This window comes from Sphaeramia orbicularis, chromosome 19 (assembly GCF_902148855.1).
Source record: "Sphaeramia orbicularis chromosome 19, fSphaOr1.1, whole genome shotgun sequence".
Taxonomy (NCBI): Eukaryota; Metazoa; Chordata; class Actinopteri; order Kurtiformes; family Apogonidae; genus Sphaeramia; species Sphaeramia orbicularis.
This window is the reverse complement of record NC_043975.1, coordinates 8174701-8199667: the sequence shown is the minus strand read 5'-3', so window position 1 is coordinate 8199667 and position 24967 is coordinate 8174701. Positions and strand designations below refer to the sequence as shown.

The window sequence follows — 24967 nt, the reverse complement described above, 5'->3', positions numbered from 1 at the left end:
GGAGACACATGACAGCAGGACTGCACACAAATGAGACTGGGAGAATCTATAGGTGAACAGAGACCATTTAACAAGTCGTACTCTGAAAATCAACACGCACCAGGAGAGTATTAAGGCCAACGGTCGCACACCAGAGACGCACACTTTCAGCTAATACGACGTCTGAGGTTCGGAAAGACTTCCCTCAAAAGTGGTTTGGAAAATGAAATGTGACAAAATAGAATATATCAATTTTAGGCCCTGGAGCGCCTAAAGCGTATATGTCAATTTGCATGGAGCGCACTGATGCACTGCACTGTTTACGTTCGTCTGAAAATACGACTTCATCCCAAAAAGCCCGACACTGTCACAAGTGTGGGAGTCGTTTAACCCTTTCATGCATGAATTATGAGAGCCTTAATCAAGATGTTTTTTCCGAAGTGTTTTTATTCTTCTTTAGGCATGAAAAAAAACAAACAATGTGATTGAATTATTTTTTTATGAACTGATTTTACATGGAGTTACAAAATCATGCGTTTAACCCTTTCATGCATAGTGGTCACTCCAGTGGACAGTTCTTCTCCAGCTGTTCTCTTGTATATTCATGGGTTTTGTTGTTTTAGTTCCATATCAGCCAACACAGTGGACGCTTATGCACCATCCCATACACTGACATTCAAACCATTACTGTAACTTTACTGTTCTTGATAAACCTGATCTGCACTAACATGTTTGAGTGTAAATCAATTGTTATTTGTTAGACAAGAAGGTTTTTTTTTGCATATTATCTCCATGAAGTGAGTAATTACTAGCATTAGAATATGTTAAAATGTGAGAAGACATCAGATTAGCAGTATTAAAAATGTTTTTATTTCATTGTTTTCATATCACTTTCTGATATTGGGTTTCAAACACGTTTCTTTACTTCAAAAATTAAATGCATGGATATTTTTGTAACTTCATAGAAAAAAAAAAAAACTCGATCGCATTGTTTTTTTCATGGCTAAACACTGAGGAAAAAAATCTTGACGAAGGTTCTTATAATTCGTGCATGAAAGGGTTAATTTTAGAAGCAAAGAAACATGTATTTACTGATACACAGTGTGAAAACTATGAAATAAAAACATTTTTAATGCCGCTAATCTGATATTTTCTCACATTTTACCAATACCTGCATGGAGATAATATGCAAAAAAAAAAAAAAAAAAAAAAAAAAAAAAGGTTTTTGTTTAAACAAAACAAAACAAAAAACTTTAATTACAGTTTAACACCAATTAGCTTTTTTTTTTTTTTTTTTTTTTTTTTTTTTTTTTTTACAATCAAACATGTTAGTGCAGATCAGGTTTATCTACAACAGCAAATTTACAGTAATGGTGTGAATTAAAATGTGTGGGATGATACACAAGCGTCCACCGTGTTGGCTGATATGGAACTAAAACAACAAAATCCATAAATATACAAAAGTACCCCTTTGAACAGCTGTCCACTGTAGTGACCACTGTGCATGAAAGGGTTAAACAGAGACCTAATAAAGTTGAGCTCTGAAATATGTGACCATAAGAGCTCAATGAGGATTCCCTGGAGCAGATGATGAAATTTATTTATTTATTTATTTATTTATTAACCCTTTCATGCATAGTGGTCACTCCAGTGGACAGTTCTTCTCCAGCTGTTCTCTTGTATATTCATGGATTTTGCTGTTTTATTTCCATATCAGCCAACACAGAGGACACTTATGCACCATCCCATACACTGACATTGAAAACATTACTGTAACTTTGCTGTTCTTGATAAACCTGATCTAACATGTTCGCGTGTAAATCAATTCCTTGTTATTGTTATTAAACTGTAACAACAAAAGTTTTTTTTCTTTTTTTTTTTCAGCATATTATGGCCATGAAGTGAGTAATGACTAGTAGTAGAGTACACTACAAACAAAAAGTTAAGGATATTTCTTTTTTTTTTTTTTTGGGTCATTTTTGCCATTTGTAAATAAACCTATGTCTGGTGATTTAAAAAAAAAAAAAGTGTTTCAATTCAATTCACACACAAAAAAGTAAAAAAGCGTTGTGCAAGAATCCTAACTAAAAAAAAATAGCCCAAAAATTTAAAAACACTCAACAGTCATAAAAAACAACATTAACAATAATAACAATACTGCAAGATAAAATTAACAACAGGAAAAAAAAAAAAGGTTAATACGAGTACGAGTTTCCAGCGCAATCATACGCAGTTTGTTTATACATAAACAGATAAAATTACTACTACTACGGTTTCCATTAACATTATGCTGCATGTGGGTATAAGATAGATAGATAGATAGATAGATAGATAGATAGATAGATAGATAGATAGAGAGTCACCGCTCCACAGAAACAGTCACACCACATCAACAATAAATAAATAAATGCAGAGTGTAAATAGCTAAAAATAACTTAGATTAAAAAGAAAGTAGAATTAAAAGACAAAATGCGTATTCTACCTATCACATAAAAACATAAAAGCATAAAAACATTAAAAAAACAAACAAACAGAGGACAGAAGTGTTCTGGAGCTTCTACCAAAGCAGTGTTCCATCAAAAGAAAAAAAAAAAAAAATCATCTTTAAAAACGAAAAAAAAAAAAAAAATCATGAAAGTTTGCAGAAAAATGCACAAATTTGAAAGAGTTTCATGATTTGGTGAAAAAAAAAAAATCATAATGTGGTTTAGTTTTGAAAGGTTTGAATGATGAAGAAAATTGCACAGATTATGTGACATCGAACAAGAACTACAAGAACTTAAAAAAATACTAAAAGTATCACAAGTTTTACACAGTATCTGTTGCTGCTAAATCGCACGGAGTTTGTTTATACATAAACAGAAAAAATTACGATAGATAGATAGATAGATAGATAGATAGATAGATAGATAGATAGAAAGAACCCTAACCCCAAAGACAAAACCATAACCTGAAAGAAAGACAGAAAGAAAGAAAGAAAATGAAAGAAAGAAAATGAAAGAAAAAAGGAAAGAAAAAAGAAAAAGAAAAGAAAAGAAATGAAGAAAGAAGAAAGAAAGAAGAAAAGAAAGAAAGAAGAACCCAACCCCAAAGAAAGAACATAATCTGAAAGAAAGAAAGAAAGAAGAAAGAAAGAAAGAAAGAAAGAAAGAAAGAAAGAAAGAAAGAAAGAAAGAAATAACCCTGACTGGATAGATAGATAGATAGATAGATAGATAGATAGATAGATAGATAGATAGATAGATAGATAGATAGATAGATAGATAGATAGATAGATAGATAGATAGATAGATAGATAGATAGATAGATAGATAGATAGATAGAGAGATAGATAGTCCTGAGGGAAATTGGGTCAATTCCCCCCAAAACTGAACTATTAGGGTCCAAATACACAAATAAATGAACCAAAGACTAATCAAAGTAGGTTTTGATAAATACGACTCCTTTAAATGGACTCCTGTGTTGACTTTTTCGCGTAGAATGACTCTTTTAGTGAATAAAGCACTGGTGTGGATCGTCATGAAGTGCCGTTCTGTAGCATTTAGACAAGCCAAAGGTTCCGCTGCGCATTGTGCAGCTCCGTTTGGCGGTAATAACCCCTGACCAAATACCATGTGAGCTGAAGCCTCTCGTCTGTCTCCGCTCATTCATATCAGTGGGATTAGGCGGGATGACACACACTCCCACCGACACGTGATGCCGGTATAGTAGCATCCTCAGCCGCAAATACACACAGATCCATGTTAGCGCTCGTACACACACACACACACACACACACAGATGGCCAGTGGGATTTCCTCACTCTAATACTCAGCCTATTCCTAGACAGGTAACATAAGCCCTTTAACCCTGCACAACAGAACACCCAACAGAGAAAAGGGACTTTTTAAGTGAAATTTAACATTAACTGAACAGAAATCAAGTGTTTCCATCCACTGTCATTGATCCAACTCCATGGGTTTTACTGGGGAATCAATGTTGTAGAAGATGACGGTGTTTCCGCGGTAACTACAGAGACTCTGAACATCCAAATGGGTCATACACTGCAAAAAATCTGAATCTTACCAAGTGCGTTTTTCACATTTCTAGTCCAAATATGTCATCGCACATCAAATAAGATATAATCACCTAAAGAGGAACTTTTCAGTGAGATATAAGAACTGATTTTTGGACAACAGATCTGGAAAATCTGATTTCAAGAAATTTTACCAGGATAATTTTCACTCATTCCATTGGTAGATTTTTTTTTTTGCTTAATTTAAGAATTTTTTTTCTTTATTCAAGATTTTTTTTTTTTTTTTAATTCAAGAATTTTTTGGCTTAATTTAAGAATGTTTTTTCTTAATTTAATTTTTTTTCTTTTTTTGGCTTAATTCAAGAATTTTTTTTTCTTAATTCAAGATTTTTTATTGCTTTATTCAAGTTTTTTTTGTTTAATTTAAGAATTTTTTTTTCTTAAATCAATTTTTTTTTGCTTAATTTAAGAATTTTTTTTCTTAATTCAAGAGTTTTTTTTTTTTTTTGCTTCATCCAAAAATTTTTTTTGTTTAATTTAAGATTTTTTTTGGCTGAATTCAAGTTTTTTGTGGTTTTTTTTGCCTAATTCAAGCAAAAAAAAAAAAAAAAATCTGTCAATGCAACAAATGAAAATTATCTTGGTAAAATTTCTTGAACCAAAATTTTCCAGATCTATTGTCTAAAAATAAATTCTTATATCTCACTGAAGTGTTACTCTTTAGGTGATTATGTCTTATTAAAATCTTGAATTAAGTAAAAAAAACAAAAACAAAAAAAAAAAACCCAAAAAACATCTTGAATTAAACAAAAAAAATTCTTGAATTAAGAAAAAAAAAAAAAGAAAGAAAAAATATCTGCCAATGGATCAAGTGAAAATTATCTTGACAATCTTATTTCAAGAAATCTTACCAAGATAATCTTCACTTGTTCCACTGGCAGATTTTTTTTTTTTGCTTAATTCAAGAAATTTTTTTGCTTAATTCAAGATTTTTTTTGGGGTGGGGGTGGGGCTTAATTCAAGATTTTATTTTTTTTTTGCTTAATTCAAGATTTTTTTTTTTTTTTTTTTTTGCTTAATTCAAGATTTTTTTTTTTTGCTTAATTCAAGATTTTTTTTTTTTGTTGCTTAATTCAAGCAAAAAAAAAAAAAAAGACATCTGCCAATGGAACAAATGAAAATTGTCTTGGTAAAATTTCTTGAAATCAGATTTTCCAGATCTTTTGTCTAAAAATAAGTTCTTATAAAAAAGTTACTCTTTAGGTAATTATGTCTTATATTAAGTGTGATGAAATATTTGGACTAGAAATGAGAAACATACACTTGGTAAGATTTAGATTTTTGCAGTGCATGACCCATTTGGACGTTCAGGGGCTCTGTAGTTACCATGGAAACACTATCATCTTCTACAACATTGATTCACCAGTAAAACCCATGGAGTTGGATCAGTGACAGTGGATGGGCACACTTCAGTTAATGATATATTTCACTTAAAATGTCACTTTTTTCCCACTTTTCTCTGTTTTTATTATGATAACTCTTAACTGTATTCTCAGCATGATGATTAAAATACATGATCAGTAAAATAAATACAGAAAAATACCTGATTTTCACTTTAGAAAATGCAAAATAAAAAAGATAATATTATGATAAATGGTGATAAATCACTTAAATAAGGTTAAATAGAGAGAAAGATTAATTTAGGTACTACCACAAAAGTAGCAGCGGGTCTTTACGGGTTAAATAGGCCCAGTTTTAGTGTTTATTACGACAAATTCCTGCAGAAACTGGAAGGAGAGAAAAGAATGAATGAATAGGATTTAGGGTCTTTTATTCAGATGTAAAGAAACGACAGTGAATTGTACTTTTATTCAATACACCGTCATTGTAAAGCTTTGAAAAGGAGGATGAATGTGCAACAAAAAAAAAGCTGCGAACTAGTCCATACGAGTCTGCAACGAAGGTCATGTGACCAGACAGTAGAGACAGCTGAGGTATGTTTTATGATCGATTTTGTTTCCATTCTGAAGTATTCCTTTATAAACCAGTCTATAGCGATCCAATAATGACAAGCATTTTAATAAGTAAAGAAAGAAAAGCAATTTCTATGTAGGAAACGGCTGGAATTAAACTATTTAAACCATGAAAAGTTTTCCAATGTAAAGCTTAAATACATTTATACAAACACCATTTCTCCTTTTACTTCTTCTATTCTTTTTAATAAAATCGTATCTGTAACCTCTGACACTCCACAGGCTTGTTTATTCACCTCAAACCGAATAATTCAAAAAAAACAAAACACACTTAATTCACATTTCCTCTCTTTTTTTTTTATTTTCCCTCTTAAAACTCTTATTCACTTTAAGAATTACATATCTACTGACCTTGGAGTAAATAAAGGGTCTTTGTGTAGTATTATATATGAGCAAAAAAGGCTATGAATACTCTATTTTAAATCTGCTGTGTATAAAACATACGAAAACCAATGAATCCACTGGAGAAAATAGGTGGCCTTGACATTTTTTAAATACATTAATCCAATAGGGAATTTCGTTTAAGCCCGCAAATGAAAACACTGATGGAAAATGAGAAGCGATCCACGAGAAACACTGCAAAAAAAACGTCGATAAATACATAAATGTTACCTATATATTGATAAAGCCACGCGGTGAAATCAATGTTTCTTATTAAAGCCTGGTGTAATTATCTTAAGGCTTTTTGTGCAGCACATTCCGACTGTTTTCTCCGATATTGTTGCTAATGGGCTTACGGCAGGGGCGTCAAACTCATGTTTTTCCAGGCCAGACTGATCTCAAATGGGCCGGTAACAGTAAAATATTAAAAGGTACTGTATCAATATTTTTAGGTATTTATTGAAATGCAGATATGGCAGAGGTTAATTTTAGTTTTTTGGTTTTCTTTATTGTTTATATTTTATTTATTATTATTTAACACTCTTTCATTAAATAATGTAAGTTCCTTTGTGCTGTTCTGATGTTAGTTCTGAACTAATAGAATATGAACATTTGAACAGGATCTGAAACTGTAACGTCTGTAAAACACAATTTAAGTTTGAACTCAGGAACAGTTTGTGATATAACATTAGATCCTGTTGTGATCAAATAAAAATGTGTTTAGTATTTGTGCACATTTCGAGTGTAATTCAATTCTTCCAGGAAATAATAATTAAAAAAAAAAAAAAAAAGAAACAAACAAAAAATTACCTTTTTAACAGTATCATGATATGTCGTATCGTAATCCTAGTATTGTGATTTATATTGTATCGCCAGATTCTTGCTGATACACAGCCCAAATTCACACACACAAAAAGTAAAAAGCGCTGTGCAAGAACCCCACCTGAAAATATGTAAGTGTATGTGCATGGATATGTATATGTGCGGATATGCATATATGTGTATGTATGTATATAAATATGTAGGTGTATATATATATATATATATATATATATATATATATATATATATATATATATATATATATATATATATATATATATATATATATATATATATATATATATATATATATATATATACATACGTGTGTGTGTGATGTGTATAAGTATGCATGTGTACATGTATGTATGTATGTATGTATATATATATATATATATATATATATATATATATATATATATATATATATGTGTGTGTGTGTGTGTGTGTGTGTGTGTGTATGTATATATATATGTATGTGTATATATACACTCAACAAAAATATATACGCACCACTTTTGTTTTTGCTCCCATTTGTCATGAGCTGAACTCAAAGATCTAAAACTTTTTCTGTGTACACACAAGGTTTATTTCTCTCAAATATTGTTCACAAATCTGTCTAAATTTGCGTTAGTGAACACTTCTTCTTTGCTGAGATAATCCATCCACCTCACAGGTGTGGCATATCAAGATGCTGATTAGACAGCAGGATTTTGCACAGGTGTGCCTTAGGCTGGCCACAATAAAAGGCCACTCCAAAATGTGCAGTTTTATCACACAGCACAATACCACAGATGTCACAAGTTTTGAGGGAATATGAAATTGGCATGCTGACTTCAGGAATCTCCACCAGAGCTTTTGCCTGTGAATTGAATGTTCATTTCTCTACCATAAGCCATCTCCAAAGCTGTTTCAGAGAATTCATGAAGAAGACTGTGCGAGGAAAATGGTGGTCACACCAAATACTGACTGGTTTTCTGACCCCCCTGGACCACCCAATACAGTAAAAGTGCACATTTTAGAGTGGCCTTTTATTGTGGCCAGCCTAAGTCACACCTGTGCAATAATCCTGCTGTCTAATCAGCATCTTGATCTGCCACACCTGTGAGGTGGATGGATTATCTCAGCAAAGGACAAAGGAGAAGTGCTCACTAACACAGATTTAGACAAATTTATGAACAATATTTGAGAGAAATAGGCCTTTTGTGTACATAGAACAAGTTTTAGATCTTTGAGTTCAGCTCATGAAAAATGGGAGCAAAAACAAAAGTGGTGCGTTTATATTTTTGTTGAGTGTATATATGTATATAGGTATAGATAGATAGATGTGAACGTATATGGGTGTATATGTATGTATGTATGTATATGTGTATATGTATGTATGTATATATGTACATATTGTTGGTTTAGACCAGGGCTGTCAATCTCATTGGAGTTCAGGGGCCACATTCAGCCTGATATGATCTAAAGTGGGCCGGACCAGTGAAGTAATATAAATAATAGGATAAGAACTAATAAATAATGTTAACTCCAACGTTTTTTTCTATGTTTTGAGTGAAAAAAGTCAAATTCCATAATGAAAATGTTTACATCTACAAACTGTACTTGAACATAACATGAACAAATATGAACCTGAAAATTCTTAAGAAAAATAAATTCAATTTTAACAATATTACACTTTATCATTTATACATGTGCATCACAACTCACAGATCACAGTGGATCTACAAATACACACATTTAGTAAGAGACAGAGCGTTGTTAAAATTCCACATACTTCTCTTCAGAAATTTCAGGCTTTTCACATTTTTTGTTAAAGGCTAGTCTGTAAATGTAAACATTTTCGTGTAATTTTACTTTTTTTTTTACACTAAAACGAAGAGACAAATTGACAGTTTTCATTATTTCTAGGTTACTATGATAGTATTTTACTGCTCTGACCCACTTGAGACTGAATTGACCCAAAATGATTTTAACATTCTTGATTGTTAATATCTTCAGTCATTTTTACATTTCAACAATTTCATCCCAGGGGCCGGATTGAACCCTTTGGCGGGGCTGGATTTGGCCCCCGGGCCGCATGTTTGACACCTGTGTGAAAAAAGTCAAATTCCGTAATGAAAATGTTTACATCTACAAACTGTACTTGAACATAACATGAACAAATATGAACCTGGAAAAGGGGTGAGAGCTAATAAGCTATGCTTCTTCTCCCTCCTTTTCGAATATGCCTTTTTTTTTCTTTTTCTTTTTGCGTGTATCATTATTTTAAGCTTCCTTGAATTTTCATTTCTATATCATGTTGTGCAAAGAAGTCAAATAGTTGTAATCAGGAAGCTTGTATCATATCCGTATTCGAAATAAATCAACAATAAAAAAAAAAAATAGCCCCAAAATTACAACTCTCCTTCCTTTTTTGTTTGTAGTGTATGTATGTATGAGGGAGCAGACAGACAGAGGAAACTTCAGGTCTTGTCCTCATGTCCTGCTGTCAGCTCTGGCCTCAGATGAAGACAAACACTTCCTGCTGCCGTCACAGAAGGACATCTGGCTGCGTGTGCATGCGTGTATGTATGTGCGGTACGCTCCATTGTTTACAGACACACACAATTGAACACAACTAGACTAATACAGTTTGGATTTGGGCATGGGAGCCAACAAAAGCACTTCACTTTGTCCTCAGTGCCAGCAGCAAAGTGGCTTCAGTAAAAGCCACTGGGTTACCGCTAACCCGTACGGAAACAAAAGCATGTGTAAACTATGTCTATGGCTGAGGAGGAAGTGTGTGTGTGTGTGTATATGTGTGTGTGTGTTTTCTGTCTGACAAGCCAAAAGGAAAACACTGAAACCAATGTCAGACACCTGAACAAAGCAGTTTAGCCAAGGACGGCTGAGAGCATATTAGGCATGCATCCTGGTGAACGTCCTTCCAAACACGAGCAGGGAAATTAAAATCCCATCCAGGCCCTCACGGGAGACATGCGCTACAAGGTTACACGCAACTGTCAGACGCAGCGCTGATGGCTTCCTGTCAAAAGGAGGAGGGATCTGCAGCGTTGTGACCGACTCACCTGGACAGATGCGTTAGCTAAAATGGACCAGAACAGGGGGCTTAAAGATGTGGACCAGGGGCCAAAACCGCAATACGGGATGAATTGGTGAAATACAACAATTACACTGAAGATTTTAACAATCACACTGCAAAAAATCTAAATCTGACCAAGTGTATTTTTGTCATTTCTAATCCGAATATGACAAAAAAAAAAAAAAAAAAAAAAAAAAAAAAAAAAAAAAATATATATATATATATATATATATATATATATATATATATATATATGTATACTGAACAAAAATATAAACGCACCACTTTTGTTTTTGCTCCCATTTTTCATGAGCTGAACTCAAAGATCTAAAACTTTTTCTATGTACACAAAAGGCCTATTTCTCTCAAATATTGTTCATAAATTTGTCTAAATCTGTGTTAGTGAGCACTTCTCCTTTGTCCTTTGCTGAGATAATCCATCCACCTCACAGGTGTGGCATATCAAGATGCTGATTAGACAGCAGGATTATTGCACAGGTGTGATTTAGGCTGGCCACAATAAAGGCCACTCTAAAATGTGCACTTTTACTGTATTGGGTGGTCCAGGGGGGTCAGAAAACCAGTCAGTATTTGGTGTGACCACCATTTTCCTCGCACAGTCTTCTTCATGAATTCTCTGAAACAGCTTTGGAGATGGCTTATGGTAGAGAAATGAACATTCAATTCACAGGCAAAAGCTCTGGTGGAGATTCCTGAAGTCAGCATGCCAATTGCATATTCCCTCAAAACTTGTGACATCTGTGGTATTGTGCTGTGTGATAAAACTGCACATTTTGGAGTGGCCTTTTATTGTGGCCAGCCTAAGGCACACCTGTGCAAAAATCCTGCTGTCTAATCAGCATCTTGATATGCCACACCTGTGAGGTGGATGGATTATCTCAGCAAAGAAGAAGTGTTCACTAACACAAATTTAGACAGATTTGTGAACAATATTTGAGAGAAATAAACCTTGTGTGTACACAGAAAAAGTTTTAGATCTTTCAGTTCAGCTCATGACAAATGGGAGCAAAAACAAAAGTGGTGCGTATATATTTTTGTTCAGTATAAAATACACTACAATATTTTTTGTCATTTCTAATCCAAATATGGGTGACACGGTGGTGCAGTGGTTAGCACTCGTGCCTCACAGCAAGAAGGTCCTGGGTTCAATTCCAACACCAGTTGACGGGGGGTGGGACCTTTCTGTGTGGAGTTTGCATGTTCTCCCCGTGTCTGCGTGGGTTCTCTCCGGGTACTCCGGCTTCCTCCCACCATCCAAACACATGCACTAATAGGTTAATTGGTTAATCTAAATTGCCCATAGGTGTGAATGTGAGAGTGATTGTTTGTCTCTATATGTTCAGCCCTGCGATGAACTGGCGACTTGTCCAGGGTGTACCCCGCATTCGCCCCTATGTAGCTGGGATAGACTCCAAGCGACCCCCGTGACCCTAGTGAGGATAAAGCGGGTTCAGAAAATGAATGAATGAATGAACTAATCCAAATATGTCATCACACGTAAAATAAGACATAATCATCTAAAGAGTAACTTTTCAGTGAGATATAAGAACTAATTTTTAGACAATAGATCTGGAAAATCACATTTTATAGAAATTTTACCAAGATAATTTTCACTTGTTCTATTGGCAGATTTTTTTTTTTTTTTTGCTTAATTCAATTTTTTTTTTTTTGCTCGATTCAAGTTTTTTTTTTTTTTTGCTTAATTCAAGATGTTTTTGCTTAATTCGAGATTTTTTTTTGCTTGGGTCTTGGGTTTTACTGGTGAATCAATGTTGTAAAAGATGGTGTTTCCACGGTAACTACAGAGCCTCTAAACGTCCAAATGGGTCATACACTGCAAAAATCTAAATTTTACCAAGTTTATTTTTCTCATTTCTAGTCCAAATATTTCATCGCACTTAAAATAAGACAGAATCACCTAAAGAGTAACTTTTCAGAGAGATATAAGAACTTATTTTTAGACAATAGAACTTGAAAATCTCATTTCAAGAAATCTTACCAAGATAATTTTCACATGTTCCATTGGCAGATTTTTTTTTGCTTGAATTAAGAAAAAAAAAAAAAAAAAAAAAAAAAAAAAAAAAAAAAAAAAAAAATATATATATATATATATATATATATATATATATATATATAATTAAGCAAAAAACATTTGAATTAAACAAATAAAAAAATCTTGAATTAAGCAAAAAAAATAAGTAAAATTTTGAATTAAGCAAAAAAAAATCTTGAATTAAACAAAAAAATCTTGAATTTAGCAAAAAAAAAAAAAAAAAACATCTTGAATTAAGCAAAAAAAAAATAATAATAATAAAATCTTGAAATAAGCAAAAAAAAAAAATCTTGAATTAAACAAAAAAATCTTGAATTAAGCAAAAAATCTGCCAATGGAACAAGTGAAAATTATCTTGGTTAGATTTCTTGAAATAAAATTCTCCAGATCTATTGTCTAAAAATCTGTTTTTATATCTCACTGAAAAGTTACTCTTTAGGTCATTGTATCTTATTTTAAGTGTGATGAGATATTTTGACTAGAAATGAGAAAAATACACTTGGTAACATTTTGATTTTGCAGTGCAAGGATGTTAAAATAATTTTAGGTCAATTCCTAAGTTATTTTAAGTGTAAAAACAACAATTCCTATTGTTTGGACATGTCTTCTGCACTATTACTGCAAAAAACATTCTATAAAAAATAACTGAAAAAAAATAAATAAAAAATTTAGGTCTATTCAATCTAAAGTGGGCCACACCAGTAAAATACTATATATATATATATATATATATATATTATATATATATATATATATAAAAAACTATAAATAAAGAAAACCACAATTTTTTCTCTTTATTTTAGTGTCAAAAAAAGTAAAATTACCCACGTTTTTTACATTCACAGACTAGGCTTTTACAAAAAATGTGAATAACCTGAACAAATATGAACAACCTGAAATGACTTAAGAGAATTAAGTGTAATTGTACTACTATTCTGCCTGTTATTAAATGTTTTGTGTATTTGTAGATCCACTGTAACTTGTAATGAACATGTGAAAATGAGACGCTGAGGCCAAATAATGGCATAAACTGTTAAAACGGCACTTTTTCCCCCCTAATGCATTTCATTACATTCATGGTAGTTCATGTTTTTCACCTTTTTTTAAAGAACAGTTTGTAGATGTAAACATTTTAATAATATATATATATATATATATATATATATATATATATATTTTTTTCACTCTACACTAGCTGATAACACTCAAGATGGTGATTAAAACTATGATTAATGGTATATTTTCATTTAGCCGCCGTTTAATTTAGGGTTTCTTGCTAAAATGAGGATTCAAATTAATTCGGTGTAATTCCCAATTAAAGCTGCACAGGACTGTGATTATTGTGGTGAATATTGCAATTACAGCTGAACAGAAGACTTGTGTTTTCAACTCAAATGTACAAACTTAAACCGGCAGAAAAAACACATTAAGCTAAAATATGCAAAAGAAACGCCTCGAGTTTCTTTTTCTATGTTTTACACTGAACATACCCACACAGTTGCACCAGAAAACAGAGGAGAAGTGTATTTTTTTTCTCCATTTAGGCAATTAGATCATCCTAAATGCCTCTGCACATATTGCATACTTTATTCTACCTATTTTAATTTGCACATATTCTATATTTTATTCTGTGTGTATATTGCATTTACTGCATGTCTGTAGTTTTTACATTATGACATACGTATAACTATTTATGTAATCTTATCTTATATCCTCCTAAATCTGGACCTACTGTATATGTTAAACTGCACAGGCTAACATTGCATTTTGATTATTTATTATATGACTTATGATTTATTTATATTTATTTGATTTTTATTTGACTCTACCTTTATCCTTACACCTCTGCATAATAATTCCTATGTACCTGAATGTGTACAAATGGCAAATAAACTATCTATTTATCTACATACATGACATTTTAGCCAATATCAACGTTACTTTCCATTTTTTTACCGTGTTTTTATTGTTATTAATCCCTCCTTAACACAAAAATGATCATTAAAAATATAACAAGTGGTTCCAGACACAACAAACCCTGCCCCTTGAACGTATCGTAGCTTATTTTGCCATCGATCCAGGTGATGTCATCATGTCTATACATGTGCTGATGTCAGCATATCAATTTGCCTCCATATATGTGCAAGGTTTGAAGGAAATTGAAACAAAATTCATGTTTTCATGGACATTTCAAATTTTCACCCATTATAAGTAAATAGGGAGAAAAAGATTTTAAAAATTCATAAAAAATTGAAACTTTGACCTACTTTTCCTAAAATCTGACCACATCTATTCTATATCACTGCTAATCTATAAACACAGTTTGGTATGAATTCAACGAATAGTTTTGCTGCTACAGACATTTGAAATTTCACCCATTATAAGTAAATTGGAGAAAAAATATTTTAATAAATAAATAAATAAATCAAACTTTGACCTACTTTTCCCAAAATCTAACCACATCTATTCTGCATTACTGGTAATGTATAAACCGGATTTGGTATGAACTGAACCAATAGTTTTGCTGCTACAGATATGTGAAATTTCACTCATTGTAAGTAAATGGGGAAAAAAAAAAAGATATAAAAAAAATCATAAAAAATTTAAACTTTGACCTACTTTTCCCAAAATTCAACCACATCTATTCTAGGTCACTGGCAATCTATAAACCCAATTTGGTATGAATTCAACCAATAGTTTTGCTGCTACAGATATGTGAAATTTCACTCATTGTAAGTAAATGGGGAAAAAAAAGATATAAAAAAATCATAAAAAATTTAAACTTTGACCTACTTTTCCCAAAATTCAACCACATCTATTCTGTGTCAGTGGCAATCTATAAACCCAATTTGGTATGAATTCAACCAACAGTTTTGCTGCTACAGATATGTGAAATTTCGCCCATTGTAAGTAAAGGGAAAAAAAGAAGAAAAAATAAAAAATCATAAAAAATTTAAACTTTGACCTACTTTTCCCAAAATTCAACCACATCTATTCTGTGTCAGTGGCAATCTATAAACCCAATTTGGTATGAATTCAACCAACAGTTTTGCTGCTACAGATATGTGAAATTTCGCCCATGTAAGTAAAGGGAAAAAAAGAAGAAAAAATAAAAAATCATAAAAAATTGAAACTTTGACCTACTGTTCCCAAAATCTAATCAGATATATTCTGGGTCACTGGCAATCTATACACCCAGTTTGGTATGAATTGAAGCCATAGTTTTGATGCTAGAGTGTAAACAAACAAACAAACTGAACCAACAATACCCCTTGCCTCCCCCTCAGGGGGGCTGGGTAAAAATAGACCGTCATCACATTATCTTTGAATGAAGAGAAATTCAGCCATGAAAATGTATGTAAAAAACCCCTTTAACATAACACTTATATGCTGATCCAAAAGTCTAAATCACAGGTGTCAAACATGCGGCCCGGGGGCCAAAACCAGCCCGCCAAAGGTTCCAATCCTCAAAACTCTACTTTGGTATCACTAAATTACTCTGAATCAATCAATTAATACTGAATCAAATTGATATTGAATGGAATGGAATCGAATCATGATTAATCCATTCAGAACCTTACGAATCGAAATCGAATCGATTATGGAAATTGGCCATGATACCCAGCCCTATTCATCAACATGTCATGTAACATTAAACGATAAAAAAAAAAAAAAAAATCAGCAGTAAAACCAGCAGATGCCCTGTTACAGATGAACACACAGATGACCACCAATCCTGACCAATACCTTAATACAACAAAGACCTGTTACCAAGTCCCGGTCAGCCTCCTCCCCCTCCCTTATAGGCCCCGCCCACAAACCCAACCCCCCCTAACACCGCCTCTTAATGCCCCAGCCCAGAAAAGCACAGCTGAAGATGTTCTGCGGATTATCCCCGTAAGGAAACCACGTGCCTGCGTCTGTGCACATCACGTTTGCATCCACCTAAGTTAATCTACTGAACACACACACACACACACACACACATACACACGGGCTACCGGCCAATCGCGTCTCTAGCTAGCGGAGTGACGTCGCAGTTAGGTTGTACCCACCTGTGCCGCCCTGTGTGATGCCACTGAGAGACAACTCCATGGCCAATGCGAGTGCTGCTAGGCGCTCTCCCTACTTTCGGTGGAAGGGGAAGTGTTGTGACTAAGCTGGACTCGACCGTTTAATGCCATTATTAACTCTACTTACAGCTTTAGCCAACCAAGACAGCGCCCAGGAGAGAGGAGTACACCGGCAGGGCCCTCCCACCTCTACTTTTGCATAAACACCCTCCGCAACCGCCGTTAATATGTTTGCATTTCACAATCGGCGATCTAAAAAAAAAATACTGCCTCTGTGTATACGCTTTGATGCGACGGGATAAAAAAGAAGAATCGGAACGGAAAGGCTAGGAATTTATTCGGTGGCTGTGAAAGGAATAATGTGTCACTTTTCATTATTATGCATGTTTGAGCATAAAATAACATGCATGTAATAAGAAAAAGGCGGTGGAGCCTTTGCACATTTATGAGAAGCGTCTCTTGAGATGTGCAGCGTTCAGAAACAGGAGAGAGAGGAAGAGAAATGTTTTCATTAAGTGCCCAGAAACAGCTTATTATTTTCACCCAATTTTCTCCACCTCAAAATTGCAAAATGGCTCATCAAAAAAAAAAAAAAAAAAAAAAAAAAAAAGAGAGTAACTAGTGCACCAAATAAATCTGCAGCCGTGTTTGCAGGGCTGCACTTTTCTCCTGTCTTTAAATGTGAAGATTATCTGTCTCTGATTAACACTGAAAGCTACGTTCCACATACACAACAATGTGATCTCAACTAAAATAATAGCATAGTAACCAAGAAATAATGACCCCAAATGTTCTTAGTTTAATGTGAAAAACATAATATTACATTACACCTATAGATAATGAACTCCAAATTTTTCTTAGTTTTAGTTTAAAAACTTACATTAAATTATGAAAATATTAACATTTACAAACTATTCTTTAACAATAAAATGTGAAAAACCTGAACTTTTGAAAGTGAAATTTTGAGGTGTAAAATTGTTTATTTATTTATTTTTTTGCTTAATTCAAGATATGTGTATATGTATATATATATATATACACACACACACACACACACACACACACACACACATATATATATATATATATGTATGTATATATAATTTTTTTTTTTTTTTTACTTAATTCAAGATTTTTTTTGGCTCATTCAAGATTTTTTTTTTTTTACTTAATTCAAGATTTTTTTTTACTTTATAAATTAATTGAATATTTTTTCTGGCTTAATTCAAGATTTTTTTTTTTACTAAATTTGACCTTTTTTTTTAGCTTAATTGAAGATTTTTTTTTTTTGCTTATTCAAGATTTTCTACTTAATTGAAGACTTTTTTTGGCTCAATTCAAGATTTTTTTTTTTTTTACTTAATTGAAGATTTTTTTTTTTTTTTTGGCTTAATTCAAGATTTTTTTTCTTTTTATTTTTTTTAACTTAATTGAAGATTTTTTTTTTGGGCTTAATTCAAGATTCTTTTTTACTTGAAGATTTTTTTTGGCTTATTTCAAGTTTTTTTTTTTTTTAATTTAATTGAAGATTTTTTTATTTTATTTTTTTTGGCTTATTTAAAAAAAATTTTTTACCTAACTGAAGATTTTTTTTTATTTTGTTTTTGGCTTAATTCAAGATTTTATTATTATTTTTTTTTTTTACTTGATTGAATATTTATTTATTTATTTATTTATTTATTTTCTTTCATGTTTTCCTTAAGTGCCCGGAACATCTTATTATTTTCACCCAATTTTCTCCACCTCAAAACTGCAAAATGGCTCATCAAAAAAAAAAAAACAAAAACAAAGAGAGAGAGTGTAACAAGTGCACCAAATAAATCTGCAGCCGTGTTTGCAGGGCTCCACTTTTCTCCTTTCTTTAAATGTGAAGATTATCTGTCTCTGATTAACACTGAAACCTACGTTGCCTAGCAACACACAATTAAGAAGTATGCCCTCCGATTGTGAGCAAGAGCTGCCCATTATCAGATAAAGTTACTGAAGCAACAAATGTCAGCTACATGCAAATGAGTTTGTTGTGCTAAAAGCGTGGTAAGGACGATGGGGGGGGTGGAGACATGTTTGTGCTGCGACCTTGGAAGAGCTGCGTCTATGCATCAAACTCCAAAGGGGACTTCCTACATTTCTAGCCCCCCCCCCCCTTCCCCCCTCCATCTTGATTCAAACTCCTCATTTTCTAATTTCCTTGACAACACACGAAGGCTAACCACTTGATAAAAGTCATTCCACTACAACAGGTGCAGCACCCCACAGACCCATTACCCAGACAGGAGGGCTCCAGGTTTACACAGCTGAAAGCAAGGTTAAAAGATTTAATTCTTCCCCAAGCTCATCAGCTCTCATCAGCAGGCAGATATATCAACTTGTTAAAAGGAGAAACCAAGGCCTTTATTTATATAAATGGCCTGAGATGAAGCCTCGCTGGAGAAATCCCTCTCATTAAGCCCCGCACAAAAGCTGCCAAACTCCTTGCATTAACCTTGTAGGAAAAAACAAATACATTCTGCTAAAATCTACATAATTAAACGCCTGGTGTGTCGACTGAAGAGTATCCACCTAAGAAACAAAAGAGGAAAAAGAAAAACAAAACAAGTAGATGCAGAGGATCTAACCAGAGGATCATATGTTTTTGTTGTTTTTTTTTTTTTAAATGAACAGGCAGATGATTCAAATGTACCGTTTCCGTTACCACAATAATGCTAGCAAATTAGGCTACTGGTATTATTATGAAATATTTTTGTATTATTACAACAATTATTAATTTCCCCCTCTCTCTTTCTCACTTTCATTCACACCCCCCTCTTCCCCTTTTCCCTATCGCCCCCTAACCAAACTATATGGTTTAGTCGCTATTTACATTTATGATCTTTTTCATTGTAATATGACGCTGTTGTTGTTTGTCAATACTCCGTCATTGTTGTTGTTTTTGGTTTGTTTGTTTATTTGTTTGAGTTTCCTTTTGTTTATGTGTTGTTGTTGTTCTTCTGTCCACATTGTCTTGTTAACTATCACTAATAAAAAAAAGAAAAGAAAGTACCATTTCCGCTACACTGTAAAAAATGACCGTAGAATTAACACCAAAAAGTTGTAGAATTGCAACATAAAAAAACTGTAAGTGACAATACGATGCAAAGTTGTTTATTTGAAAAGATTTTTGTGTTAACGATTAAATCAAATATAGCTGTAGTTTTTACAGGAAGAGTATGTGAACAAAACCAGATTTGGATGTAGGAAGGATGGAATCTATTGTTTTTACAAAATAAAACTGTAAATTGAAAAACAATGTGGTGCCGTTTAAACTGCAAAGACCATAATGTTGAAATAACGGCGTATTTGCTTTTTTTTTTCTTTTTTAAAAAAAAAATATATATATATATAAAAAAGTAAACATTTAACAATGTAACATTTTAAATTTGTAAATTAATGGGTTGGTAGAGTTGGTAGAGCGGCTCGTCCAATAACCAAAGGGTTGGTGGTTCGAATCCTGGCTCCGACTGTCCATATGTCCAAGTGTCCATGGAAGACACTGAACCATAAATTGCTCCCAGTCGGGCCTGGTGGCTTTGGAAAGTGCTTTGGACACCATGAAGGTGGAGAAAATGTGCTAAATAAGCGCAGAACATTTACCAGTTAAATCCAATGTTAAATCTACATGTTTAAACTGTTAAATCTACATGTTTAAACTGTTAAATCTACAGGTTTAAAATGTTAAATCTACATGTTTAAAATGTTAAATCTACATGTTTAAAATGTTAAATCTACATGTTTAAAATGTTAAATCTACAGGTTTAAACTGTTAAATCTACATGTTTAAACTGTTAAATCTACAGGTTTAAAATGTTAAATCTACAGGTTTAAAATGTTAAATCTACATGTTTAAAATGTTAAATCTACATGTTTAAAAATGTGAAATCTACATGTTTAAACTGTTAAATCTACATGTTTAAACTGTTAAATCTACAGGGTTAAAATGTTAAATCTACAGGTTTAAAATGTTAAATCTACATGTTTAAAAATGTTAAATCTGCATGTTTAAAATGTTAAATCTACATGTTAAACTGTTAAATCTACAGGTTTAAAATGTTAAATCTACAGGTTTAAAATGTTAAAATCTACATGTTTAAAATGTTAAATCTGCATGTTTAAAATGTTTAAATCTACAGGTTTAAAATGTTTACTCTAATCGACATGTTTAAAAATGTTTAAATCTAACAAGGTTACAAGGTTACCTAATGTTAAAAGGTAAATCTAGCATGTTAAAATGTTAATCTAGCATGTTTAAAATGGTTAAATCTACATGTTTAAAAATGTTAATCTACATGTTAAAATGTTAAATCTACATGTTTAAAAATGTTAAATCTACATTTTAAAATGGTATCTACAGTTTAAAATGTTAAATCTACAGGTTTAAATGTGAAATCTACAGGTTTAAAAGTTAAATCTACAGGTTTAAAATGTTAAATCTACATGTTTAAAATGTTAAATCTGCATGTTTAAATGTTAAATCTACAGGTTTAAAATGTTAAATCTACATGTTTAAAATGTTAATCTACAGGTTTAAATGTTAAATCTGCATGTTTAAATGTTAAATCTACAGGTTTAAAATTTAAATCTACATGTTTAAAACTGTTAAATCCTACATGTTTAAACTGTTAACATCTACAGGTTTAAAAATGTTAAATCTACAGGTTTAAAAATGTTAAATCTACATGTTTAAAATGTTAAATCTGCATGTTTAAAATGTTAAATCTACATGTTTAAACTGTTAAATCTACAGGTTTAAAATGTTAAATCTACAGGTTTAAAATGTTAAATCTACATGTTTAAAATGTTAAATCTGCATGTTTAAAATGTTAAATCTACAGGTTTAAAATGTTAAATCTACATGTTTAAAATATTAAATCTACATGTTTAAAATGTTAAATCTACATGTTTAAACTGTTAAATCTACAGGTTTAAAATGTTAAATCTACAGGTTTAAACTGTTAAATCTACATGTTTAAAATGTTAAATCTACATGTTTAAAATGTTAAATCTACATGTTTAAACTGTTAAATCTACAGGTTTAAAATGTTAAATCTACAGGTTTAAAATGTTAAATCTACATGTTTAAAATATTAAATCTACATGTTTAAAATGTTAAATCTACATGTTTAAAATATTAAATCTACATGTTTAAAATGTTAAATCTACATGTTACTCCATAAATATGTTTACAGTTGGATGTGTTTTTTACAGTATTGTCCCGGTAACCGCAGCTGCCAATTTTTTTCTGTAAAAACAACAGGATTTTTTTTTTACAGTGTACAGATGCTTATTTTGGTGCGAAAATCAAGACTGATACCTCAGTTTACCGCACGCTTAAAATAACGACTGACTACTGGGTGTCGTGCGTCTGCTATTTTAGAATCCTATTTATTACTTCAACCGTTCTGTGAGATCTGCAGGTGGGAAAAGAGGTGCAGTTTGCATGTGTAAACTGAGAACATGTACATTCAACACACAAACACGGCTGGAGTCTCAAACAGACAACAGGGCGTCTAAAAAAACAGTTACCTATTAGAGTGTACACGACTATACATCCAATTAACATAATTGGATTTGAGGGAGTTAAGCCGCCGATTAGGAGAGAGTACAGGGTAAAATAGAAAGGCATGACAGAAACTTTGCATGCAGTAAGAAAATAAACGTATAAATAGAAGACAAGCTGGAGTTTTATGCGTCAGGTTGAAAAATAATTCGAAAATGGACATGAATTCCTATTGATTGCTTTGACATTGTGTATCTTTTCATGTATTTTATTATCAATTAGTGAGGAAATTGTGATACCATGGCGATAAGGTACATTAATCAATTTCTCAGCGGCTTCAAAATGATTCTGATTTTGTTGTTGTTTTTTTTTAAAGTGGTATAAAAAAAAAAAAAAAAAAAAAAAGACTGAAAACTGTTGACCTCAATAACTGGAGTGCTGTTCACATAAATGTTTCAACTTGGTGATGAGACAGGATCCCCTCAGGCAAATGACACAACTCTGTTGCAATACATGTATAAATAGTTGCGTAATTTTAAAAAAAGACCTCTGAGAGCAAAGCTGCTTAACTTGTCAGATGCATCATACATGCTACTCCTCCATTCAAAAAGCCTGTCAGTCGCATTTTTATGCCCGAAATCAATCTTTAACTGCTCTGAATAAAACCCAGCACAGTATCAAATCTCTCTATAGATCTAATCTATTAGAAAACAAAAAACAGACACATTGAATTATCACAGTCAAATGTTCAGGAAAAGAGCGTTGACTATTCAACACTACAAACCGGGAGAAATGTCTAGAGCGCACAAACAGAGAAGATAGAAGAAAAACTAGTGACTTTACTTGTGTCAGGTGTGGTGACCATGGTTGAGACTATGACAGGTGGACCAGTGCGGCGTCCTACCATCTTGGGGTTGTTAAGGTTTTGCGCTTGGAGAGTGGAAGACGAAGTGACAGGAACAATGGCACTGTCGGGTACGGCATTCATTCCTTTCCGGAGCAGTTGGGGGCTGTGAAGGGGGCTTGGTGCCGCTACTGGGGATGCTGGGGGGAGGTTGGGGGCTCTCTTCATCAACTCAATGGGGGAATAGGAGCCAGAGAAGGTTTTGGGCGCCGCTCCAGGGGTGCCAGGAGCTGGTGGAGGCTGCTGTCCAAGAGCAGACATTGCAAGGCCGGTGTGGGGATTGTACATGGAGAGGGGTCTCGCCTGAGTTACGGGATTGGTGTATCCTCCGGGGCTGACTGGGAAGGCTCCAGTTGCCATGGGCCGTGCTCCTGGGTAGGTGGTGGTCTCCAGAAGGTGTTGGGAGGGGGCGCTGCTGGGTCTCCTACCCAAGAACTCTCCCATTCTAGGGGAGACGGTCTGGATGGTGGTGGGGGGCTGCTGCATCAGGCTGGGATCCATGCTCAGACCCTGAGGCTGCATGTACAGATCATTACGGTGGCTGAAGCTGTTTGAGCGAGCGCGCATCGCCGCTCCGCCTGTCTTGCAGCTTAGCACCACGCGGGACAGGACACGAGCCTGAGCCAAATTAGGCGCCACAGAACGAACGTCATGGTCCTCCATCATACCCATCATGCCCATGGAGTCGAAGCCGTGTTGGAGCAGTAGAGTGATGGTGCTTTCGGCCAAGCCCTCGGCTCGCAGAAAAGCCAAGAAAGTCGGATCCACCATCTTCTTCGGGTCAGCGGCGCTGGGGTGGTGAGCGGGCAGGCCGGAGGTCACGCCAGCAGTAGCAGCCACCATAGCTGAGGTGGGGTCATAGCTCGGGTCGTAAGGCAATCTCTGGGAGGCAACAGCTCCATATGGCCGGGGGAGAGCTCCGTCCATTCCCTGAGTAGCTGGGTCCACCGCTGAACTGGTGGCAGCTGGCTGGCGGGGGTCCAGGGGCAAGATACCGTTATAAGCTTGGCGGGCAGTGAGGGACGGAGGCTCAGCGGCGTAAAGAGGAAGAGGGGGCTGGACCCCGTAGACTGCAGGAGAGGGAGAGCTGCCGCCAACGCGCTGGACGCCTGGGATCACCTTAGACCCCAGCGCTTCCCTGTACAGACGGCTCAGCTCAAGAACAGGAGGGGGAGGAGGTGGAGGAGGAGGCGGGGGTGGAGGGGGAGGAGGAGGAGGTGCGGGGGTAGGTGTAGAAGCAGAGGCTAACATAGAAGGTGTGGCTCTTGCTTGTCCCTGATCCCAGGTGGACCTCACCCCCCCAGGGCTGGGCCCATAATGCGAGGCTGATCTGGTGAGCGGTGGCCGGTTATCCCTATAAAACCCAGACTCCTCAGGTACCTGCCCAGATAAGGTGATGTCAGTCTGGTAGTAATCCTGCGGAGCTGCACAAACCCCGTCTGCCATCACCACCCTTTGGTAGAGCCCGCTCCCCAGGTCGGGTACTGAGTTCTTTCGGAGGAGCTGCCGGTCGACGTGAAGACACGACTCCAGACCCGGTTCCATCTTGTCGGGGTGACGGTGAACCCACACTCCGGCGTCTCCTCCTCCTAGAGCTAAAGAATTCCTCCGTCCCGCAATCGTGCCGCACACCTGACAGCGACTGGAGGGCCTGTCACTGAGGCCGTCAGTCCACTGTGGACCGCGCTGGCCCAGAGAGCCACCCAAATGCGACTGCTCACTTAGGTTAGTCATCAGTGAAGACAATAAGGAGGACGGCTATAAAAGCGGAAAATAGAGCCGGGTGTTGAGTTTCAACTCTCCTGTTACACCCCCCACCCCCACCCCGAATGCAAAGGGAGGAGTGTGGAGGAGAAAAGGTGAAGCATGATGAGGTCCCCTTTTACCTGATCTGCAGCTGTAGACACCCCCCTCCCCTTCAGACTTAAGTTTGTGCTATCATGTAGCTCCCTGCTGGCAGCCCATCTAAATAATTCAGCCCTGGAAACACTAGAAATCTGAAGACAACAAACACATAGACCAGGGGTGTCAAACATGCGGCCCGGGGGCCAAATGCGGCCCACCAAAG

The 24967-nt window shown here is 34.6% G+C and overlaps 1 protein-coding gene across 1 annotated transcript in view; it reads right to left on the bottom strand.

Moving 5' to 3' along the window:
- LOC115439352 (uncharacterized) overlaps positions 1-24648 on the bottom strand; it is a 176131-nt gene extending 151483 nt beyond the window's left edge. Inside the window, exon 1 of the mRNA XM_030163186.1 lies at positions 22839-24648. Coding sequence (XP_030019046.1) covers positions 22839-24633 — 1795 coding nt within the window. The 5' untranslated portion in view covers positions 24634-24648. The remainder of the gene's footprint in view (positions 1-22838) is intronic.
- Between the last annotated feature and the right edge of the window lie 319 nt (positions 24649-24967).